The sequence below is a fragment of the Sinocyclocheilus grahami genome, unplaced genomic scaffold (assembly GCF_001515645.1).
Source record: "Sinocyclocheilus grahami isolate Dianchi unplaced genomic scaffold, SAMN03320097.WGS_v1.1 scaffold426.1, whole genome shotgun sequence".
Classification (NCBI taxonomy): Eukaryota; Metazoa; Chordata; class Actinopteri; order Cypriniformes; family Cyprinidae; genus Sinocyclocheilus; species Sinocyclocheilus grahami.
The window spans coordinates 1,085,136-1,103,446 of NW_015505605.1; the positions used below are offsets into that span (position 1 = coordinate 1,085,136).

An 18,311-nucleotide genomic window follows, 5' to 3' on the forward strand; every position below is an offset into this window, starting at 1 on the left:
AATTCATTTACCTCTCCTGGGTCCGCAAGGGGCTGCTTGTGTGGACTGGTGTTGGAGGTCCTGAAATATCAGAGGGTGTTGAACATGGGGCATGTGGATCTCGATGTGTCCGCCGCAGGGAAACATGGGTAAAGTGACTACGCCAGCCTATGCTATCTGCACCAGGGCAATCTGATAGGGATAGCATGCAGACTGATTAAAAAATGTGATCATGAACAGATGAAACTGAATGCAGATGAAGGGCATACACATTTCTTTAATATAAGATGATGAAAACTTGTTTGCAAAAGCTTCTAATTTAAAGACAGTCCAATACACTGTAATAAAAGACTTTAATTGTATCTGTCAAGTCATTTCTCACCTGTATTTGTATCAGAGGTGTACTGCTGAGGGTGGGAGTCTGTTTGGTTATCTGTAGGTCCGCTGGCATGGTGCACTGGGCCAGGGCAGGAGGCGGAGGGAGGTGGAAGAGGGGACGTGGACTCAGACTGGTAACCCGAGGCATAGCCACGACTCTCTGAGGGTGACGGCTGGCAGGGGGAACAGGGGAACGTCTGGTGTGGTGTCTGGTATCCACTGGAACTGCTGCTGTATTTGAGATCCAGATGGGCATGAGAGTGGGACCGGGAGGGTTCAGGGTATGCAGGATGGCCTGCGGGAAGTGGATCGAAGATAAATGCTGGTAATTCATGACCGTGAGGCCCGTAGGGGGATACGGTAGCCCTTCTGTGCCAGTATTCTGCCTCTCGTTCTCTCTCCCACTGAAGTTCTGCTTCTCGGTCTCTTTCCCAGTGCAGAGACATTTCTCTGCCCCTTCTTAGCCCTGCCTCCCGGTCCCATATCTCTGCCCCTCTTTGCATATCAGCCTCTCGGCCCCGTCTTAACCCAGTATCCCGGTGAAGCTCTGCCTCCCTCTCCCAGTGTATTCCCTCCTCTCTGTCCAAACGGAGGGTGTGGAAATCTTCTCGCCGCAGACAGCAGTCCCGACAGGGGCAGCCAGGTGTCACTAGGCCATCTATCATCATGACATCGTGGTAGGGGCCGCTGGGTTTTGGGTGGTGTGGATGGTTGTGGTGGTGGTGGGGGTATGGAATGTACTCGTCCGCCCTACAGAGAAGTCGGGGAGACAGACTATGTGGATGGGGACTGATCTCTTGGGATGGATATGTACACAGGTGGCGTGATGTCCCATCTGAGCAAGTGCGATGAAGGTAGTGCTGTGGACCTTGTTGGCGGTCCCAGAGCAGATCTGGTGGCGGCAGGGATTGGTGAGGATGGGCACTGTGGTGTTGGCAAAGCCCTATGACGGATGACACCCCAGGAGAAGGAGCCCCTGTGTGTCCATTAGTGTTGGTGGGACAATCAAGGCAGTACCTATTGGATAAGTGGTGGAGTCCATCGCATCCAGGCTCAGCACAACGCTGGGATCGGTAGCCCAACCGACATGAGCATGAACGGCCTAACCTCAGTGACCCAGTCCTTTCAGGAGGCAAGGAATCACCGTCATCCAAAATGGCTGTTTCTCGGTCACGATCTCTCCCTCCATCACCTTCAATCCCACCCAGCAGGCGCTCAAGCTCCTCTCTCTCTTGCTGAGTAGGCAGGGCCTGTCGAGTCGGCTCATCGAGCCGGTCAGGTGGGACGGATGAGTGTCCAGAATCAGTGCTAACAGACAGAAGTTGACTTGGACGCTCCTCAGAGCTCCTTGCAGGGCTCCCATTGGTGGACGGCAGGGAGGTGGAGCCTGCAGCACGGTGCTTTTTTACCTGAGCGTACAGGCTGCCATCTAGAGGCCCACGTGTGTGTGCGATATCTGAAGGGATGTATGAGAGTTGTTTTTTAATCAATGTTTAGTGCAAGAAAGAATGTAGAGGTCCATATTTTGCCATTTTATATTTCCCTAAATATTATTCAAGGTTTGCAGCAAAAACAGTCATAATTTAGTTTCAGATTATTTTCCTTTTACAAGTTACATATATTATGACAGAGTGTATTTTTTATAACATTACAGGACATAATACATCATTTACTTGAAAAAGTAACTCATATCATGGTGAAAATTCAAAATGCCAACAGCAATCTTATTAAATAACATGTGACGTATGCTCATTTACTGTTGAACAAACACTGGTTATGATAAAAAAAACACCTCTGTCAGGGTGTCAATGTGTAAACCTGACCATTTGTTAATGTGCTCATGGTTGTGATGGTCCCATGGTTATTTCTGAATCTCGTTTTTGCCTCTTAGTTTCAATAATCTGATCTGGCAAGATGTTGTAAACATTGTAGAGAGTAGTATCAAACTTTTATTTCAAAATAAAAAGGAAAGTCCTGTGTAAAATAATACAGTATGTTCCCTTTGAAGGCTTGAATAAACACCAGTATGTGGTTATATGAATGAATAGTTGTACCCTCTAGGCTGTCCTGATGTCTCTGATTGAAGTTCTCATAAGAGTCCCAGCGCACCACCGGATCATTTGTGTTATAGTCCACGCTGATAGCTGGATCATTCCTCTGGCTCACCCTCCCTGGATCAAACACACACACACACACACACAATAAAATTATAACCAAGTACATTTGCATTACAACACAGTTAAAGACCACATGATATAATAGCACCCCGCTGTTTCAATGGCAAATGTTGTGCATCAGCTCAGGAAAGAAAATTGTGTTTGTCAAACAATTTCATGGTCCCTTAAACTGCAAACAGTTAGTAAGAACTTTATCTGCAGTTTGATTAAGGATTTGATGTTACCTTTGATTTTCTCAGGCCCAGATGAAAACACAAATTCCACTGTGGCATCAGAGGGAAATCTGTCATCTACAGGAAACAGTGGGAACAGAGATTGTTAATCATTGGGAAAACAGAAGACCCTTGCCAACTAATAATATTTGTCATTATTAATGGGCTTTGTATATAATATCCTCTTCATACTACACACTTCATAAATATGTTTTTGATTATAACGATGATTAATATCTAGGAATTTTCCCAGAGTTTTACAAGCAATTAAAGTTGCCTCCCATGCTTGTATGTAAGCCCACAGAGAATCTTTTGTCACGTGAAAATCTGTATCTCATCTCAATTACGCAGCTGTAGTGCGCAGGTGTAACCCAATGGGAACGAGGGTGATAATTTACGGCACAGCTAAAAGAACACAGACCACCGAAATAAAAAGCACCTCGTAAAAAAACAAGCTCAGCTGATATCCCAAGGTCATTTCAGCTCAAGGTGGTCAGCGTTGGACAGGCGGCTCTGGTTTTATTGTAAAAATGTATGAGCTTGGCATATGATTCTTGGCTTGTTCCATTAAGAATGTACCTGAACAAGCTTCATCCAGTTCCCCTTTGCCGAACCAGAGCTGAGCTCCATGAATGGTGCACGTATGAAACTGCAGTCGAAACACAGAGTCCCTCTCAGCAGACTGAACCCGCCTGTGATAACACTTTACCTACAGGAAAGACAGAAAAAGAGACCATAAAAGTGACAGAGAGCGAGAGAAAGAGATTAAAGTGATGGAAATGCCTATGGTTTTGACAGTTGTAATATATCGGGGTCAGATAAAAACAGTCCCACATACCATGATGTCTCCTTTCAGCAGCAGTGCAGGCTCAATAGTAACAATCAGCCGTCTGCTCCCAGAGCCCTGCAGATCACTACAATAAAAACTTACACAGTTTGCAAAAATACTCTTTAAACTAGATTTATTATTTATTTATTTCCTGAAGAAGATATGAAGGGTTAAACACCCCACTTCATAATGCTAGGTAATACTTAGTACTTAATACTGTATTAAATGGCATAGTGGTGCCTGTCCTAGCAAACACCATTAATTGTGCTTTAAATTGTGTAAATGTCTCCAATAGATCCTCACTCACTATATGCCAGAAGTGTAGACAAGCTGCATGGACTGATAGATCTTCAGGAAAGGGAAGAAACCTGTCAAGAGAGTGAGGAAAAAGTGAGATATGAAGGAGGAATTGGCGAACTCCCTGTGTCTCTCTCTCCTCCACAGCAAAAGATTATGTATGTTGAAATGTGAAATGAAATGTGTGTGAATGTGAAGGAGGTTTGCTTGATGAATACATATGTTCTCACACAGACACAGTGTGTCAGGTCCTCAGTGACCTCATCGAGGGCTTATGCATGAATGAAGTCAGGGAATAATGTCATGAAAATATTCACTCACCTCCATCTTCCTGGAAGTTGGGGATGGTAGGAATGAGGACCTGATGGAGGAAGAGTGGACTGCTGTTCATTTTGATGGCCCCTGAGAGCAGCCCTCCAAAGTAATAGATATACCTGCAGAGACATCAGAATTAACAATGCAAAAAATTATGTAAAGTTCACAAAGATCAATAAAATAAAAGGGATGAACCTGTTCTGAGAGGGTTGGAGTGTGGACGAGACTTTATCTTCACAAAACTTCCTCATTGCCAATGTGCTGAGGGCCTGATCTGCCCTGTGTGCACAAATGCAGTTGAGGACATAAGAAAAAAAACCATCAAAGACAGATGCTTGTTAATTAACCAGAAAGCCCCCCATAATGACCAAAATATTTCTTCCAGTATTTCTGCTGTAATTACGTATGACAAAACTCCTTGTTTTTACACTTTTTCATGCACACTTTTTCAACCGGGAGATATATTACATATGCCAACCACTATACAATTTATATAACAGAAGTTTCAAGAACTTTGTGTTCTTCAATAAAAACAAAAGATGTTGAGGGGGGGAAAAAATTAATAAATATGATTGCCATTTACATTTTTTTCATGACCTTTTTTAGCATTTAAATTCAGTTAGATTATTTTAATTATATTTTAATTCAGATTAAATCAATCAATGTGTTTAAAGTCATTTATATAAAGGCCGTGTTATGTAGAATGGCTGAACTTACCCTGCTGATATTTTGCTGTAATGCATATAGGCAGCAATGATAACACCTGTCTTTCCTTTGTTGCCCTGAAAAACAATCAATACTAATCAATACTACTGCTACAGATATGATTTGCACTTCAAATCTGTTCCAAATGAAGAAGACATTAGGACAGTCAGGCTTTGAAAAGCTTAAAGATTTGAGTGAAAGCTAAGCATGTAACGATGCGATACGATACGATTCACGATGCTGATTTCACAATATGATTTTCTCATGATTTTTTTGAAAATGAGATTTAAGGCAAATGATTATTTCTCAGACAAAACGCTGCACCTTTCTTTGTGAAATTAAAATATGTCAAATAACAAAACTAAATTGAAATTTTAAAACAAATCCCGAACAAACAAATAAATTAATTAATAAAATGTACTAAAATAATAACACAAATGAAAGAAATTTCTCTGTAATCTGAAACCAAGGCTTTGCCTGTGCTCTTTCTATTCAAAATGGGAGCATTTTAATCACAAACCAAACAAAGATGTTGCATACATGCAGCATGAGCAGTTTTTAATGCGATTCATTTAACATCTTTTTTTTTTAATCGATTTTCAACCGGCTCGGGTGCTTCATTACATCCCTAGTGAAATCTAATTTGAAAAATGAACATGCTTTTCACAATAAACAGTTTTTAGCTTGTTTTCAAGCAGCTGCTAGGGTGTTAAGTGTGGTTGCTTATATATTTTGGCATTTTGGCGAGTTTGTGTAAAAACCGATAATGATGATCCAACTTGAGTTTCAGTGGAAGAACATCTGACCATCTGAGCATTGCTTTGTTTTAAAATGTAAAAAGTCTTAAACTCTGTTTACTTCCATATTTAAATGGGATTTACATCCCAGACTTTTGGGTCCTGCTAAAGATCCAAAACAATTCAATATGTATTAGTGCTTTCTCATCTCTTACTCTTTGCTTTTTCGTTGGCGTTTTAAACATCTCGCATAAAACTAAAAGCTTGTCAAATCAGACTTCCTCTCAGACCCGTCTTCATGTTATCATCTGTGGCGACGCTCCACAGGGTGGTCCTTAAGGGTCACGTCAGCACCCTTTAGTAACCTGTGACCCTGACATGAACCGTCCAAAGACTACAATGACCTCTGACCTTACAGTGCAGAACGACCACATGCTGGGGGTCGGAGTTCAGCCAGTTCTCCATGGCTTTGCACATGGCACAGATCTTATCCAGAGGAGGAGCGTGCATATCTGGCCAGCCGAAGTCATGAACCTGAGAGAGAGAGACTTTAATCTCGGGTGGTGTAATCAGGTCTTTAAAAGTTCCGCCGCAAAGCAACTAGCAACATAAAACATTAAATCGTACAAAGTCAGCCCCTACCTTTGGGTTTAAACGGGTGATGTCATGCCTCCGCTCAGACAGATTGAATAACTGTGGGAGGAAAATGGACCGGAACAATGAAAATGCTTCTAATACAATGACCTAAGTAAACTTCCCTTAGATGTAGTAAATACATGCTGAGTCACCTACCAGAAACTTGTCCTGGTGTTTGGACTTGAGCATGGCTGCCACCTCCCTGAGGTTGAGGCGGTACCGCTGTTCTTCCAGCAGAGGAGGGAAAAAGACAGAGATGATCCTCTCTGTGATGTATGTGAGGTCGAAATCATAGTGCCTCTCCATCACTCTGTCCATCACCCGATCCACACTGAAGCTCCTGAGAGAGAGGGGGAAACCAGCTGAAATATTCTGTCAAATGACTTGAAAAGCTAACAGACATCAAATGAAACGTCAGTTTTAAGGTGGTTCTTTACAATTCTTTACTGTGCTCATTTCCTTTATTTTTATATTTTAAATTAATTTTCCATTATCTAATGCTCACTGAAAGTTTATCTTTACAAAATATCAAAAATACATATCAAAACAAATATTTATATTTTTTTATATTGCACATTACAATGTTGTGATGCCTAAATTCCCTTAAATTAGCATTTTAAAAACGTATGTTTTTTTTTTGTTTTTAGTGTTTAATTTTCTTTTTTGTCCCCCATATAAAATAATGCAGAATTTTAATATTTGGCATTTAACATTTATCATTTAAAATTGTTAAATGTAATATTCAGCAATTATCTAAATATATTTATACTGTACATTACAATGTTGTGATGCCTAAATTCACTTAAATTAGCTTTAAAAATAGATATAATTTTTTAAAGTTTTCTTTTTATTCTATTTTTTGTCCCACATACAAATAATACACAATTATAATATCTGACATTTAACAATTTTATATGCTAAATGTTAAATGTCAGATATTATAATTGTGTATTATTTGTATGTGGGACAATTATTTGTATGTGGGTATTGTGTTGCCTAAATTCACTTAAATTAGCATATAAAAAAATATCTAATTAAAAAAATATATATTTTTTTGTCCCACATAAAATAATACATAATTTTAATATTCAACATTTAACATTTAAAGTTAAATTAATTATTGGCTTATCACTACTAAATGTAATCTTTAGCAAATACCAAAACAAATATTGATTTGGTATACTGCACTTTATAATGTTGTGATGCCTAAATTCACTTAAAATAGCATTTCAAAAATAGATTTTATAATTTACATTTTTCTCCATATAAAATAATAAAGAATTTTAATATTTGGCATTTAACATTTATCATTTAAAATGGTTAATTGCAATATCCAGCAATTAGCTGTGCAACTATACTGCACATTATAATATTGGGATGCCTAAATTCACTTAAATTAGCATTAAAAATATATAATTTTGTTACGTTTTTTATTATTTTATTTTTTTGTCCCACGTAAAATAATACAGAACTTTAACATTTGACATTTAACATTTAGCATTTATAATTTTCACATTGACCAGAATTTCAATGTTGGTGCATGCCTAATAAAAAAATCAAAGCTTCTCCGAAACAAAACTGCTAAAATCAGGTGAAAGTCCAGTAAATGATATTTTATTGGATAGCTAGAGTTGGATTGGACACAGCTGAGCTGTCAGTGGTGTGCAGCTGAACTAACCACGCACCCTGACACATATTAGCTCTCTGCTCCTCACCACACTGTGGCCAAAAGGGATTTTTGACTTTTCACATCAAATCCGAAAGGAAAAAACCCTGCTGAGATGCGATAACTTATCTGAGTTAAGCAGAGATTAGCTGAGGAAATAAAGTCTCAGAACTCAAGCATGCTCAACCACTCCTGCAGCGATCGCTGAACTTCATGGTTTGAGATTTGATGCTTTAAAAGCTTCGACTCTTTTCAGACAAACGTACCTCGGGAGAGTGTTTCTCTGTTTGGTGTAGGTCAGAGACTTGGTTGAGCCCTGGAAAAAGACAAAATAAGATTATACCATTGTGTTTGGACACAATAAACTCAATAAACTTTTGTCTAGTTGACAGTGCCAACTCTTGACACAAAAGATTGTCTTTTCAGTTTATTTCAGAACTGCCTGTTCTTAATTTCTGTTCTACTCTTAAGGAGACACATATGTGCGATATATAAACAGATAAATGCCACTGTAAAAACTGAAGCACTGTCCAAGGGCTGAAAATGAAGAATAGACCTTATTCTTCAGAGAGAAGTCTAATGGTTCTGATTAAACGGTGGACTTGAGTCAGAACCACAGAACGATCATGCCTATTCCTGGATACAGAAAAATAAATACTGAATCAATGACTTTTGACGTCACAGCTGAAGACGTCAATGAAATGAAATGTAATCAAATAAAATACATTAAAAACATCAAATATATTGCAGTGCCATTTTTGGTTTTTGTCTTGATTTATGTCCAAATTGATAACTCTTGCAACTACAATTACTTGGTGCAAGATCCTACTGGCTTGAACTGAAGAAGCCACTCAGATGAATAGAGAAACACCTTTAATATTGTACTGTATACTGTCAAACTTACTGAAATATTAACTTAAATCTTAGGGGGTACTTCAAATTTCAATAAATATTTAGGTTAAAGGGGCTGACCAAAAATCCTGATCTAGAGGAAGATCCATGTGCCAGTTAGTGTGAGATTATGAAAGAGAGGAAAAAGTTCTAACCAGATGCTGAATGTGTCTAGAGGAGGACGTTCCCCTTCGCTGCAGCAGATGAGAACACAGATGAAGCATCATAAACAGAGTAACAACACAAAAATGGGTCTTATTATATCATCATTATTTCCAGAAGCATCATGCAGTGTGTAGGTCTTAACTGAACCAGCAGTGCCACTGATGAGCCCGCAAAAACGTACCCCCGATTACAAAAACACAACTAAACTAAATGAAAGAATGAAACTAACTAACAACCTTAAGAAATACACATTCATTCATGAATGTTAAAGTTCTCTATTTAAACATTTTTGGCCATCATAGGCCATCACTATGTTCAGAAATGCTGGTCAGTAGGTTTTGAGACACTCTCTAATTCAGCTAACGATTAGTACATATACTAATATACATATACTAGTATATACTAATGTTCAAAAGGTTGGGGTCATTAAGATATGTATTCTTTAAAGTAAAAAGGATGCATTCATTTGATCAAAAGTAACAGTAAAGACATACATGATGTTACAATTTTCTATTAAAAATGTATCATTGTTTCACAAAAATATTTAGCAGAACAATTGTTTTCAACATTGATAATAATCAATAAATGTTTCTTGATCAGCAAATCAGCGTTGGTGAGCATAATACACTTCTTTCAAAAACGTTCAAAAATTATACCAGCCCCATACTTTTTAACAGCAGTGTAATAAAAAAATTTTATTAAAGCTTTACAGGATTTTCAAACATAAAATATGCCATTAATGTCATTTTTACCACTAGCTAGTGAGTGAATGACAGTGTGAATGACAAAGCAAGTGAAAAAGTGAATAAATGAATAAGTAAATGAACAAGGAAGTAATCAATGGGTGAACCAATGAGAGGCAAAGAGATCCTGCTGGTATAAATGTAAGACGTAAGAACAAAAATCAGATGAGATGCACTGAGGTAAAACACAACAGAAAAAAAGTCAGGAAAGGAACAGATAAACAAAGTCCTACCAGTTCGGAGGGCTGCGCTGGGATGCAGGCTGTGTTGATCTGAAACAGAGAAAAGAACCATGACTCAAAATCTGCATCCCCTCCACCGTCCAACACAGACACATTCGCTCAAAACCCCATCGTTGTTCCCCACTCCGTCCCGGGACGAGGGGAAGGGAGTGGTGAAGAGGGATCTGTTGGGATGGGGAGAAGGAAATGCTTCCCCAAAGCAACTGATAAACAAACTATCTGCTGATAACACTGAGACTGGAGAAAAAGTGAGATGCAAGGGATTGTGGGTGATGGGCAGTAACCGAACACATTAGTATGCACATTCCTCTCGCATGATCTCGTACAAAACAACAAAACACAACAACATAAATTGTGTGACAGTATGTATATTACAGACGACCGTCACCCATCCAAACAGACATGTTTACATGTCTACATGTTTTGTCATACAGGGTAAAGGGGGCGGAGGCATCATTAGCGTGCTTACAACAGCAGGCGGGAAAACGTGTCTGTGTGTGTGTGTGTGTGTGTGTGTGTGTGCAATGACATTCATGCTTACGTAACATGAAGTGCCCCTTCCCCTCCCCACACATCCGATCCCCTACCCAGTCCTGCCCTGTTTGTTTGGCCACAGGAAAAGGGCTGAGGCAGGGAGAAGCGTATAGACGCTACACTAGGCCTTGACCTATGACTGTCTGTGTGTGGGTGTGTGTGTGTGTGTGTGTGTGTGTGTGGGGGTGTGTGTGTGTGTGTGTGTGTGGGTGTGTGTGTGTGTGTGTGTGTGTGTGTGTGTGTGTGTGTGTGTATGTGTGTGTGTGTGTGTGTTCGTGAATGTGTTCTAGGGAGTGAGATAGAGAGTTATTAAAAGACTGTATGTTTTTGTTCAACAAGATAATGAAACATAACTTATGAGGCTCTGGAGGATGGAGGGACTTGGGTGTTTAGTATTTGTGTCTCCAAATATATGCCAACACTGGAAGTTTTGTGGCTTTTAGCATGTCTGTTAGCATTGAGGTTATCTATATGCTAATGTAGCTATATGCTAGCATGGCCCAAAAGTTAACTTTAAGCTAATATGGGGATTTAAATTTGACCCAAAAATGGTCCAAAAGTTTATGAATGGAACACCTGGATGACCAACTACATTCATGTATGAGTGCATTATAATTACATGGTAAGCAGAGTATTATTCAAATGTACTGTAAAAAGTTATAAAATATTACATTACATTATTATACAGTTGCTTATGCTCACCAAGGCTGCATTTATTTGCTCAAAAATACAGTAAAAACAGTATAATTGTGAAATATTACAATCTAAAATAGCTGTTTTTTAAATTTTAATATATTTAAAAATGTCAATTATTCCTGTGATGGTAAAGCTGAATTTTCAGCATCATTACTCCAGTCTTAAGTGTCACATGATCCTTCAGAAATCTGCTGCTTATGAAACACTTATTACTATCAATGTAGAAAACAATTGTGCTGCTTAATATTTTTTTGAAAACTGGATTATTTTTTTCAGGATTACAAAAGCATCCTTGCTGAATAAAAGTATTCATTTATTTGAAATAAAACCTTACTGATCTCAAATAAATGATAATTAATTTTCTTTTAATCTCCTTTATACAGTGTCATCTAAATTATGACATTGGTGGCTAATACCATGATATACTTTTTTTATGATTAACTGAGGAAAGTTCAAAAGAACAGCATTTATTTGAAACAGAAATCTCTTGTAACTTTTGGTCAATGCATCCTTGTTGAATAAAAGTATTAATTAATTTAAATTAAAATCTTCCTGACCTCAAACTTTTGAACATAATGTTAAACTTTGCATTAAACTTGACCCTCTATTTCCAGTTTGATGAATGCATCTGATATATTGATTTCTTTCTTGACTCATTATAAAATATTTCACAGAATTTAATTCAAAATGTAAAATAACCATTTTAAAGCAGTATCCAGTGCATACTGCGCAGTAAACCGTACATTGCCCCAATAGGCTGTGTTTGTTCACATTGATGTTTTGTGTGTTGCTAGGTGGGATCCCATTATAATATCAAGTTTCCTTTTTTCTTGGCTAAAAAGCTGCTGTCACATTTGAAGAAAGCGAATGATTATGTCTCAAAACGAACTCAAAGATAATATTTCACCACACTGGAAAAGAACATCTTCCCCATGGTATACAAAGATAAGAAATCTCTCTATTTCTTCCCACACACAGAGGGCTGCACAACTTGCCTGTAACACTGTAAGGGAAGATAAGTGTTAAAGTGAAACACAGTGTAACTATTTTTACCAGGTGTAAAAGATATCACTGCATCTGTGTTAAAGACATCAGCCGCTGAGAGCCAATTACTGACCCTCACACACTCTTATGCTCTGTCACTATGCAGATGTTTCTTCTTCAATGCCCCTCTCGCTCTTACTTTTTTTTTTTAATTCCCTGGGAACATTTTCCTGCTTCCTCTGGTAAATTTTCCCCCTGCTTTCATTCCTTTTTTCCTCTGCATGTCAATCATTCCATAAAAATGTCCTCATTCACCCTGTTCATGTTTTCATGCACCACTCATTCACCCTTTCTCTTCCTCTATAACTGTTTGGTCTTCACTTACAAAAATGTTCCACAGTTTCCACCAAAATACAGTATCATTCCAAGTTTGAGGTTGGTAAGTTTTTAATTTTTTTTAAGAAATCTCTTATGCTCAACAAAGCTGCATTTATTTTATTACAAATACAGTAAAAATAGTACAATTTTGAGATATGGTTATAATATAAAATATCAGTTTAATATATTTTATTTCTTTATATTTAATGTACAGCCATTACTACAGTCTTCAGTAGGGCTGCCCTCGACTAAAGATTTTTCTGGTCGACAAGTAGTCGTTCATTTTAAGCATTAGTCAACTAATCATACGTTTATTAATAAACCATTTAAATCGTGCTAATTGCCTACATAGCCGAATAAGCACTCAAGCGCACACATAAAGCTTGCCACAGCACGCCGGCAGAAGTAATGATGATGAATGTGTTAGGGGAAAACGGTAAGATTAAACTGCATTAACATTTTAATAATCTATTGATAAACTACAGTTTTCGGTATAAGAGATGAATTCGACGACACTGACTCGTCATCTCCACAGTGGATGCGCCTGCATGCAAGTTTCATATGGATTACATAATCTGAGAGTTTTTTTCCCCCCAGATTTGGATTGTTTCATTTGAAAGTAGACATGTAACTCTCTATAGATATATTTTTCATGTCTGTAAGGAAAGTAGCCTACCATGGAGTTTCGCGCTCAAGTTCACAGAACGAGAAGGCAGAAAGCGCATTTGCTTTCATTATTTTACAAAAGCGCAATGTTTTGTTGTTATAGTGAGTGCTCACAAATAAACGTAGTGGCTTTACAGACTCGAAAGATGCATTACTCTTATCTGTATGACCAAAATGACAGAGTATTTTAAGAGCAAGTAAGTGCGCTACTGTTCACACACTTGAATAGCACACATTTTTCTGGGTTAACATTAGATTGAGCGGCCATGTAAAGTTGCTACTACTAACATATTTCAAATGATAAGCCATATTTGAGGTCGATGAATGATAAGCGAGTGTTTGAATGTACCGTATTACCACAAAATCCAGCCGTCAACGATCTGTCCATCACGGACTACGTGACTACGTGATTTGTAAAATAAAGGTATTAATTTCTTTAAAAAAAACTTACTGACTCTTTATTGTGAAAGAATCATCCATTAGTGTTTATTGTTACTACTAAGTAATAATAATACATTAATTCACCTTTAATCTCCTTTATACAATGTCATTTTTTCATTATTCTTTTCATTATAATAATTGTATTATTCTTAGTAGTAGTACTGAATTATAATTATTCAACATATGTTACTAATATGTTACCAGCATGTGCACAGAAAAGCGGCTGTCACACGGCATGTGAGTGCTAAACTAAGTTCTCTTTTATGTCTTATTGCGCTTAAACTGTCAAATACACAAAAGTTTATGTGAAAAACACACGTAAGTTACAAAAGCACAGTCGTTTATGTCTGTGAAGGTAAACAGTTGGGAAAGAGATCACATGTTTATATTAGATCTGTGTATTAATTGACAGCAGCGTAATATACAGTAATGATACCCACTGCTTTTTTACGCTATTAATATGACCCCAATGATAACATAAAAGCACACAATAAAAATCACTTATTGCTCTGGACAGAATAACGTCTATAGCTTTAATAAGACATTTCTTACTTAACTTACGTAATGCTGCTTTTAAATGCTCGAGAGTGAAGATAAACATGGTGGATTGTGTGTGGCTCACTCAGGGTGGGTTCTCTGCTAATACAGCAGTGTCCTTCAGCAGTCGTGGGTGGAACTTGTGCAAAGTGACGTCACATTGTACAGATTCTGCGAACGGCTTGTTCTGAGACTCTGCTTATGATTTATGGGGATTAAAACAAGGAGCGGGTGGATTTTTATCATTATAGGGTGGTTGTGTACACACACTGCCAACACACATTTATGTTCAAATAACATGTAAAAGTGAACTGTGCATAATAGGTGCCCTTTTAATTTTCTTAAGGAAATGTGTGATTTGCCTATACAAAACTGCCAGTGGGTCACTAAGGTGGTCTAAGGTGTTTTTTTAGCATGATATTGCTATAGGTGGTGGGTTGCATGTTCTTGATAGTTCATTACAGACCCCATCAAAAGGGATATTTTTCAGCTGTTTCATTGTCCAACTGTTCATCTGCTAAGAAAAGTATCACATCTCTTCCAAACAATATTTGAGGTATCACTCATGTCCATAGCACAAAAAGTGCTGGACGAGCTACGTGCCAAAGTTTAATACGCAGGATTATGGGTTTGTTCGGATACCGAAGTATGAGCAACACCACTAATAAGTGTAGCGACTATGCTATTTTGGTGGAAACTATGGCAAAGTTTTGTTGCCGCACAAGCCTGAGTGTTTCTGAATCCAAAATACTTCTCGCTAATCTTTTTCCTCCCCTCCATGCCAACACTCCTTTGTTTCTTCCTGTATGTAACCTTCTTTCTCTCCCTCCATCACTCGCTCTGACTTTCTTTCTCCTTATCCAATCCGCACTTTCCGCTTTTCATTTTTCCCTCATTTAACAAAATGCCAATCCGCTCCACCTCCCTCAGACCGGTCGGCCTGCAGCCAGAACAAACTCTGAATCCCATCTGTAGGGCCAAATCATACGCACGACTCCTGCAGCAGCCTTTCATCCCGTTTTTTTTATCCATTATTTTTTCTTCCCCAAACCCTGTCCTTATTTCCCTCCCTCCATCTGTCTCTGAAGTAACAGCAGCCCCCTGTTCTGTGCCCCTGTGTTCTGCTGCGAGCCCAGAGGAACATGTTCCCACGTGTAATGGGACGTTAAGGGTGAGGAGCGGTCCACAAGCAAGTACACGTGCCAAATGTAATACCTCAGCAGTAGTAAGGAAGGTTATTTATGCAGCAACAGGGATGTGTTTTGACTCTACAGTGACTCCACCGAAACAAAACTCCAAACGAAACACGGCTGAGCTCATTACTGACATCACGCTTGGAGTAAGAGATGCTATTTACAGTCGCACAGCAACCTTACACAATCTGTAGCATGTTTAAAGAAATGACGCACAAAATATATCGGTACAAGATCAATAATCGGCTGATAGGGATGACTCTTTAATGTATTGGTATTGGTCAGAATTTTATTGTTCTCCTTTCTGCTATTTTTACATTTAGATGTAAAAATGGCATCATTCAGCACTCATTTAAAGTTAATCCTTCAAATAAATAAATAAATATATATATATATATATACTGTCTCCCCCCTGCCCAAATTTAATATTCTAAAAGAAAAAAAGAAATTGAAAATATGAAAATATTTCATATATGTGATTCATGTATTTCAACTGAAAGTTACAAGACAAGAAACATTTGCCATTTTCTGCAAATTAGGCAAACAAATAAAAGTAAATGTGTGCATATTTTTTTAAAAATGATATGCAAATAGCAGTTATTTCCATACTAGAATTAGACCTTGCATTTCCTTCAGTTTAATTCCTTTATACTGTTAAAAATAGTCCCCCCCACCTCAAATGTTTAAGATGTGGTTATGACTTGTCTTTAATCTTTAAATAAATTTTTCATATGATACATTTTAATATTGTAATGCCCAAATAAACTTTGCTTTTAAAATGTTTTATTTCAGCTTTTAGCATTTTATATTTCAATTCATTTAGACCAAATATTATACAAATTGTGACTTTATTTTTGTGCGAGTACACTAGTAAATATTACTTTTATTCAGCAATGACTCATTAAACTGATCAAAAGTAAAGACGTGTATAATGTTACAAATTATTCAGTTTTGAACTTTCTATTAACCAAACAATCCTGAAAAAAAAGTATCACATTTTCCAAAAATATTAAGCAACAAAACTGTTTTCACTAATATTAATAATAAATATTTCTAGAGCAGCAAATCAGCATATTAGAATGATTTCTGAAGGATCATGCGACTCTGAAAACTGGAGTAATGATGCTGAAAATTGCATCACACAGCTTTGCATTACATTTTAAACTATATTCACATAGTTATTTTAAATTGTAATAATATTTCACAATATTACTGTTTTTACTGTATTTATGAGCAAATAAATGCAGCTATGGTGAGCATAAAAAAAGCATCTTTTAAAAACATTTTACCAGCCATTTTACCAAATAAAAGTACTAACTCCAAACTTTTGAACAGTAGTGTATATGTAGTAGTTTTAACAGGATTGTATCATTTAGGCTCAGCATCTAGGAAGTTCCTGGACTGATTTCTCCTGACATGGACTTTGATACTGTCATCTCAGTAGCAGCTGCTTCATCCACTCTACACTCTTTCCTGTTCAAAGAGGTGTGAGGCTTTTTTAAGAGTTCCTCTGAGGCAGAGAGGAAATGTTCCTTACTGCTCTGTGTGCATGTACACGTGTGTGTTGGGGTCTGGAGATAAAAACGAGGCTAGAGAGAGGAAGTGCAGATCAGAGGATGGCTAGAGAAGGATATGTAGCAAGCAGTCATACTGTAACCAGTGCAGGGCTACAAGAAGGGTGGAGATGAACATGAGAGCAAAGGAAATGGAGGAAGGAGTGGGAGAGAGATGGAGGGATGTCAGAGCGGTGGAGGAAGCGTGGGAGGAGAGCAAAGCTGGATGGTGGGCTCTGGTGTACACAAGTGTAATTACTGCGATTAGTCAGAGCAGAATACAGGGGTCTCAGGAGAAGCAGACACTGGCTTAACACACATTCTTCACTAAAGATGAACAGAAGCAGCCTTAAAGGAACAGTTCACCCAACAATTACAATTTTGTCATCATTTACTCACCTTCAAGTCGTTCCAAACCTGTATAAGTTTCTATCTTATGTTGAACACAAAAGAAGATATTTTGAAGAATTTTGAGGAAACCAAACAGTTGTTGGTCCCCATTGACTTCCAAAGTAGGGAAAGAAATACTATGGAAGTCTTTTATGTTCAACGTAAGAGAGAAACTGGAACGACAAGTAAATGGTGACAAAATTTTCACTTTTGGGTGAACTATTCCTTTAATGAATTCTTCAATAGTGAGTGTACATCTCAAGAAACATGTCAACATCCAGGCCATATTTCAAGAAGGTGGTCATATTTCTTTTGCTTAAAGAAAACTAGGACCAAATTTTATTTTTTTATGAAAGAACTATTCCCATTACTTAAATGCAAACAATTACTGTAATGTGAAAAAACGAATGATATATTAGTTAATTAATCTTGACTGTGATAAAATGTCAAAATGGGGAAAAAACAACAATACTAATCATTTTTATTATTTTATAAATCACCATTTTATTGTTATAAATTAATAATAATAATATTAAAACATAATTATTAAATAATAGTATTATAAATTATTTTCCAGATATTTTATTTACAATAATAATACAATTAATTGTATAATAATATATACTATAATATAACAACAACAACATAATAATAATAATAAAATATCTAGAAAATACAAATAAAAATGTATAATTATTATTAATTTATAACAGTAACAGGGTAATGTGTACAATATAAAAATTATAATAATAATAACATATAATATTATGTAGAAAATTAAAAAATATAGTACTTAATAATTATTCTTAACATTTTGATAACAAAGGGTAATTTATATAATAATAATAATACTTACTGCTATTAATATAATATAATATAATATAATATAATATTGTTATGCATATGTGAGTCATAATTATCCCTAAAGCAGCATCAGACTCAAACTAAATGTAGCCAGTATGGATGT

At 37.1% G+C, this 18,311-nt stretch overlaps 1 protein-coding gene across 7 annotated transcripts in view; it reads right to left on the bottom strand.

Moving 5' to 3' along the window:
- LOC107551538 (tensin-2) overlaps positions 1-18,311 on the bottom strand; it is a 55,934-nt gene that overhangs the window by 7,816 nt on the left and 29,807 nt on the right. For all 7 annotated transcript variants that reach the window (XM_016233163.1, XM_016233164.1, XM_016233161.1 and 4 more), the window contains 16 exons: positions 9,964-10,002; positions 8,978-9,016; positions 8,198-8,247; positions 6,422-6,605; positions 6,272-6,322; positions 6,041-6,163; positions 4,905-4,969; positions 4,383-4,466; positions 4,194-4,306; positions 3,883-3,943; positions 3,585-3,660; positions 3,326-3,455; positions 2,759-2,824; positions 2,412-2,528; positions 362-1,813; positions 12-171 (listed from right to left, as the gene is read on the bottom strand). In XM_016233163.1, coding sequence (XP_016088649.1) covers positions 12-171; positions 362-1,813; positions 2,412-2,528; positions 2,759-2,824; positions 3,326-3,455; positions 3,585-3,660; positions 3,883-3,943; positions 4,194-4,306; positions 4,383-4,466; positions 4,905-4,969; positions 6,041-6,163; positions 6,272-6,322; positions 6,422-6,605; positions 8,198-8,247; positions 8,978-9,016; positions 9,964-10,002 — 2,810 coding nt within the window. The remainder of the gene's footprint in view (positions 1-11; positions 172-361; positions 1,814-2,411; positions 2,529-2,758; positions 2,825-3,325; positions 3,456-3,584; positions 3,661-3,882; positions 3,944-4,193; positions 4,307-4,382; positions 4,467-4,904; positions 4,970-6,040; positions 6,164-6,271; positions 6,323-6,421; positions 6,606-8,197; positions 8,248-8,977; positions 9,017-9,963; positions 10,003-18,311) is intronic.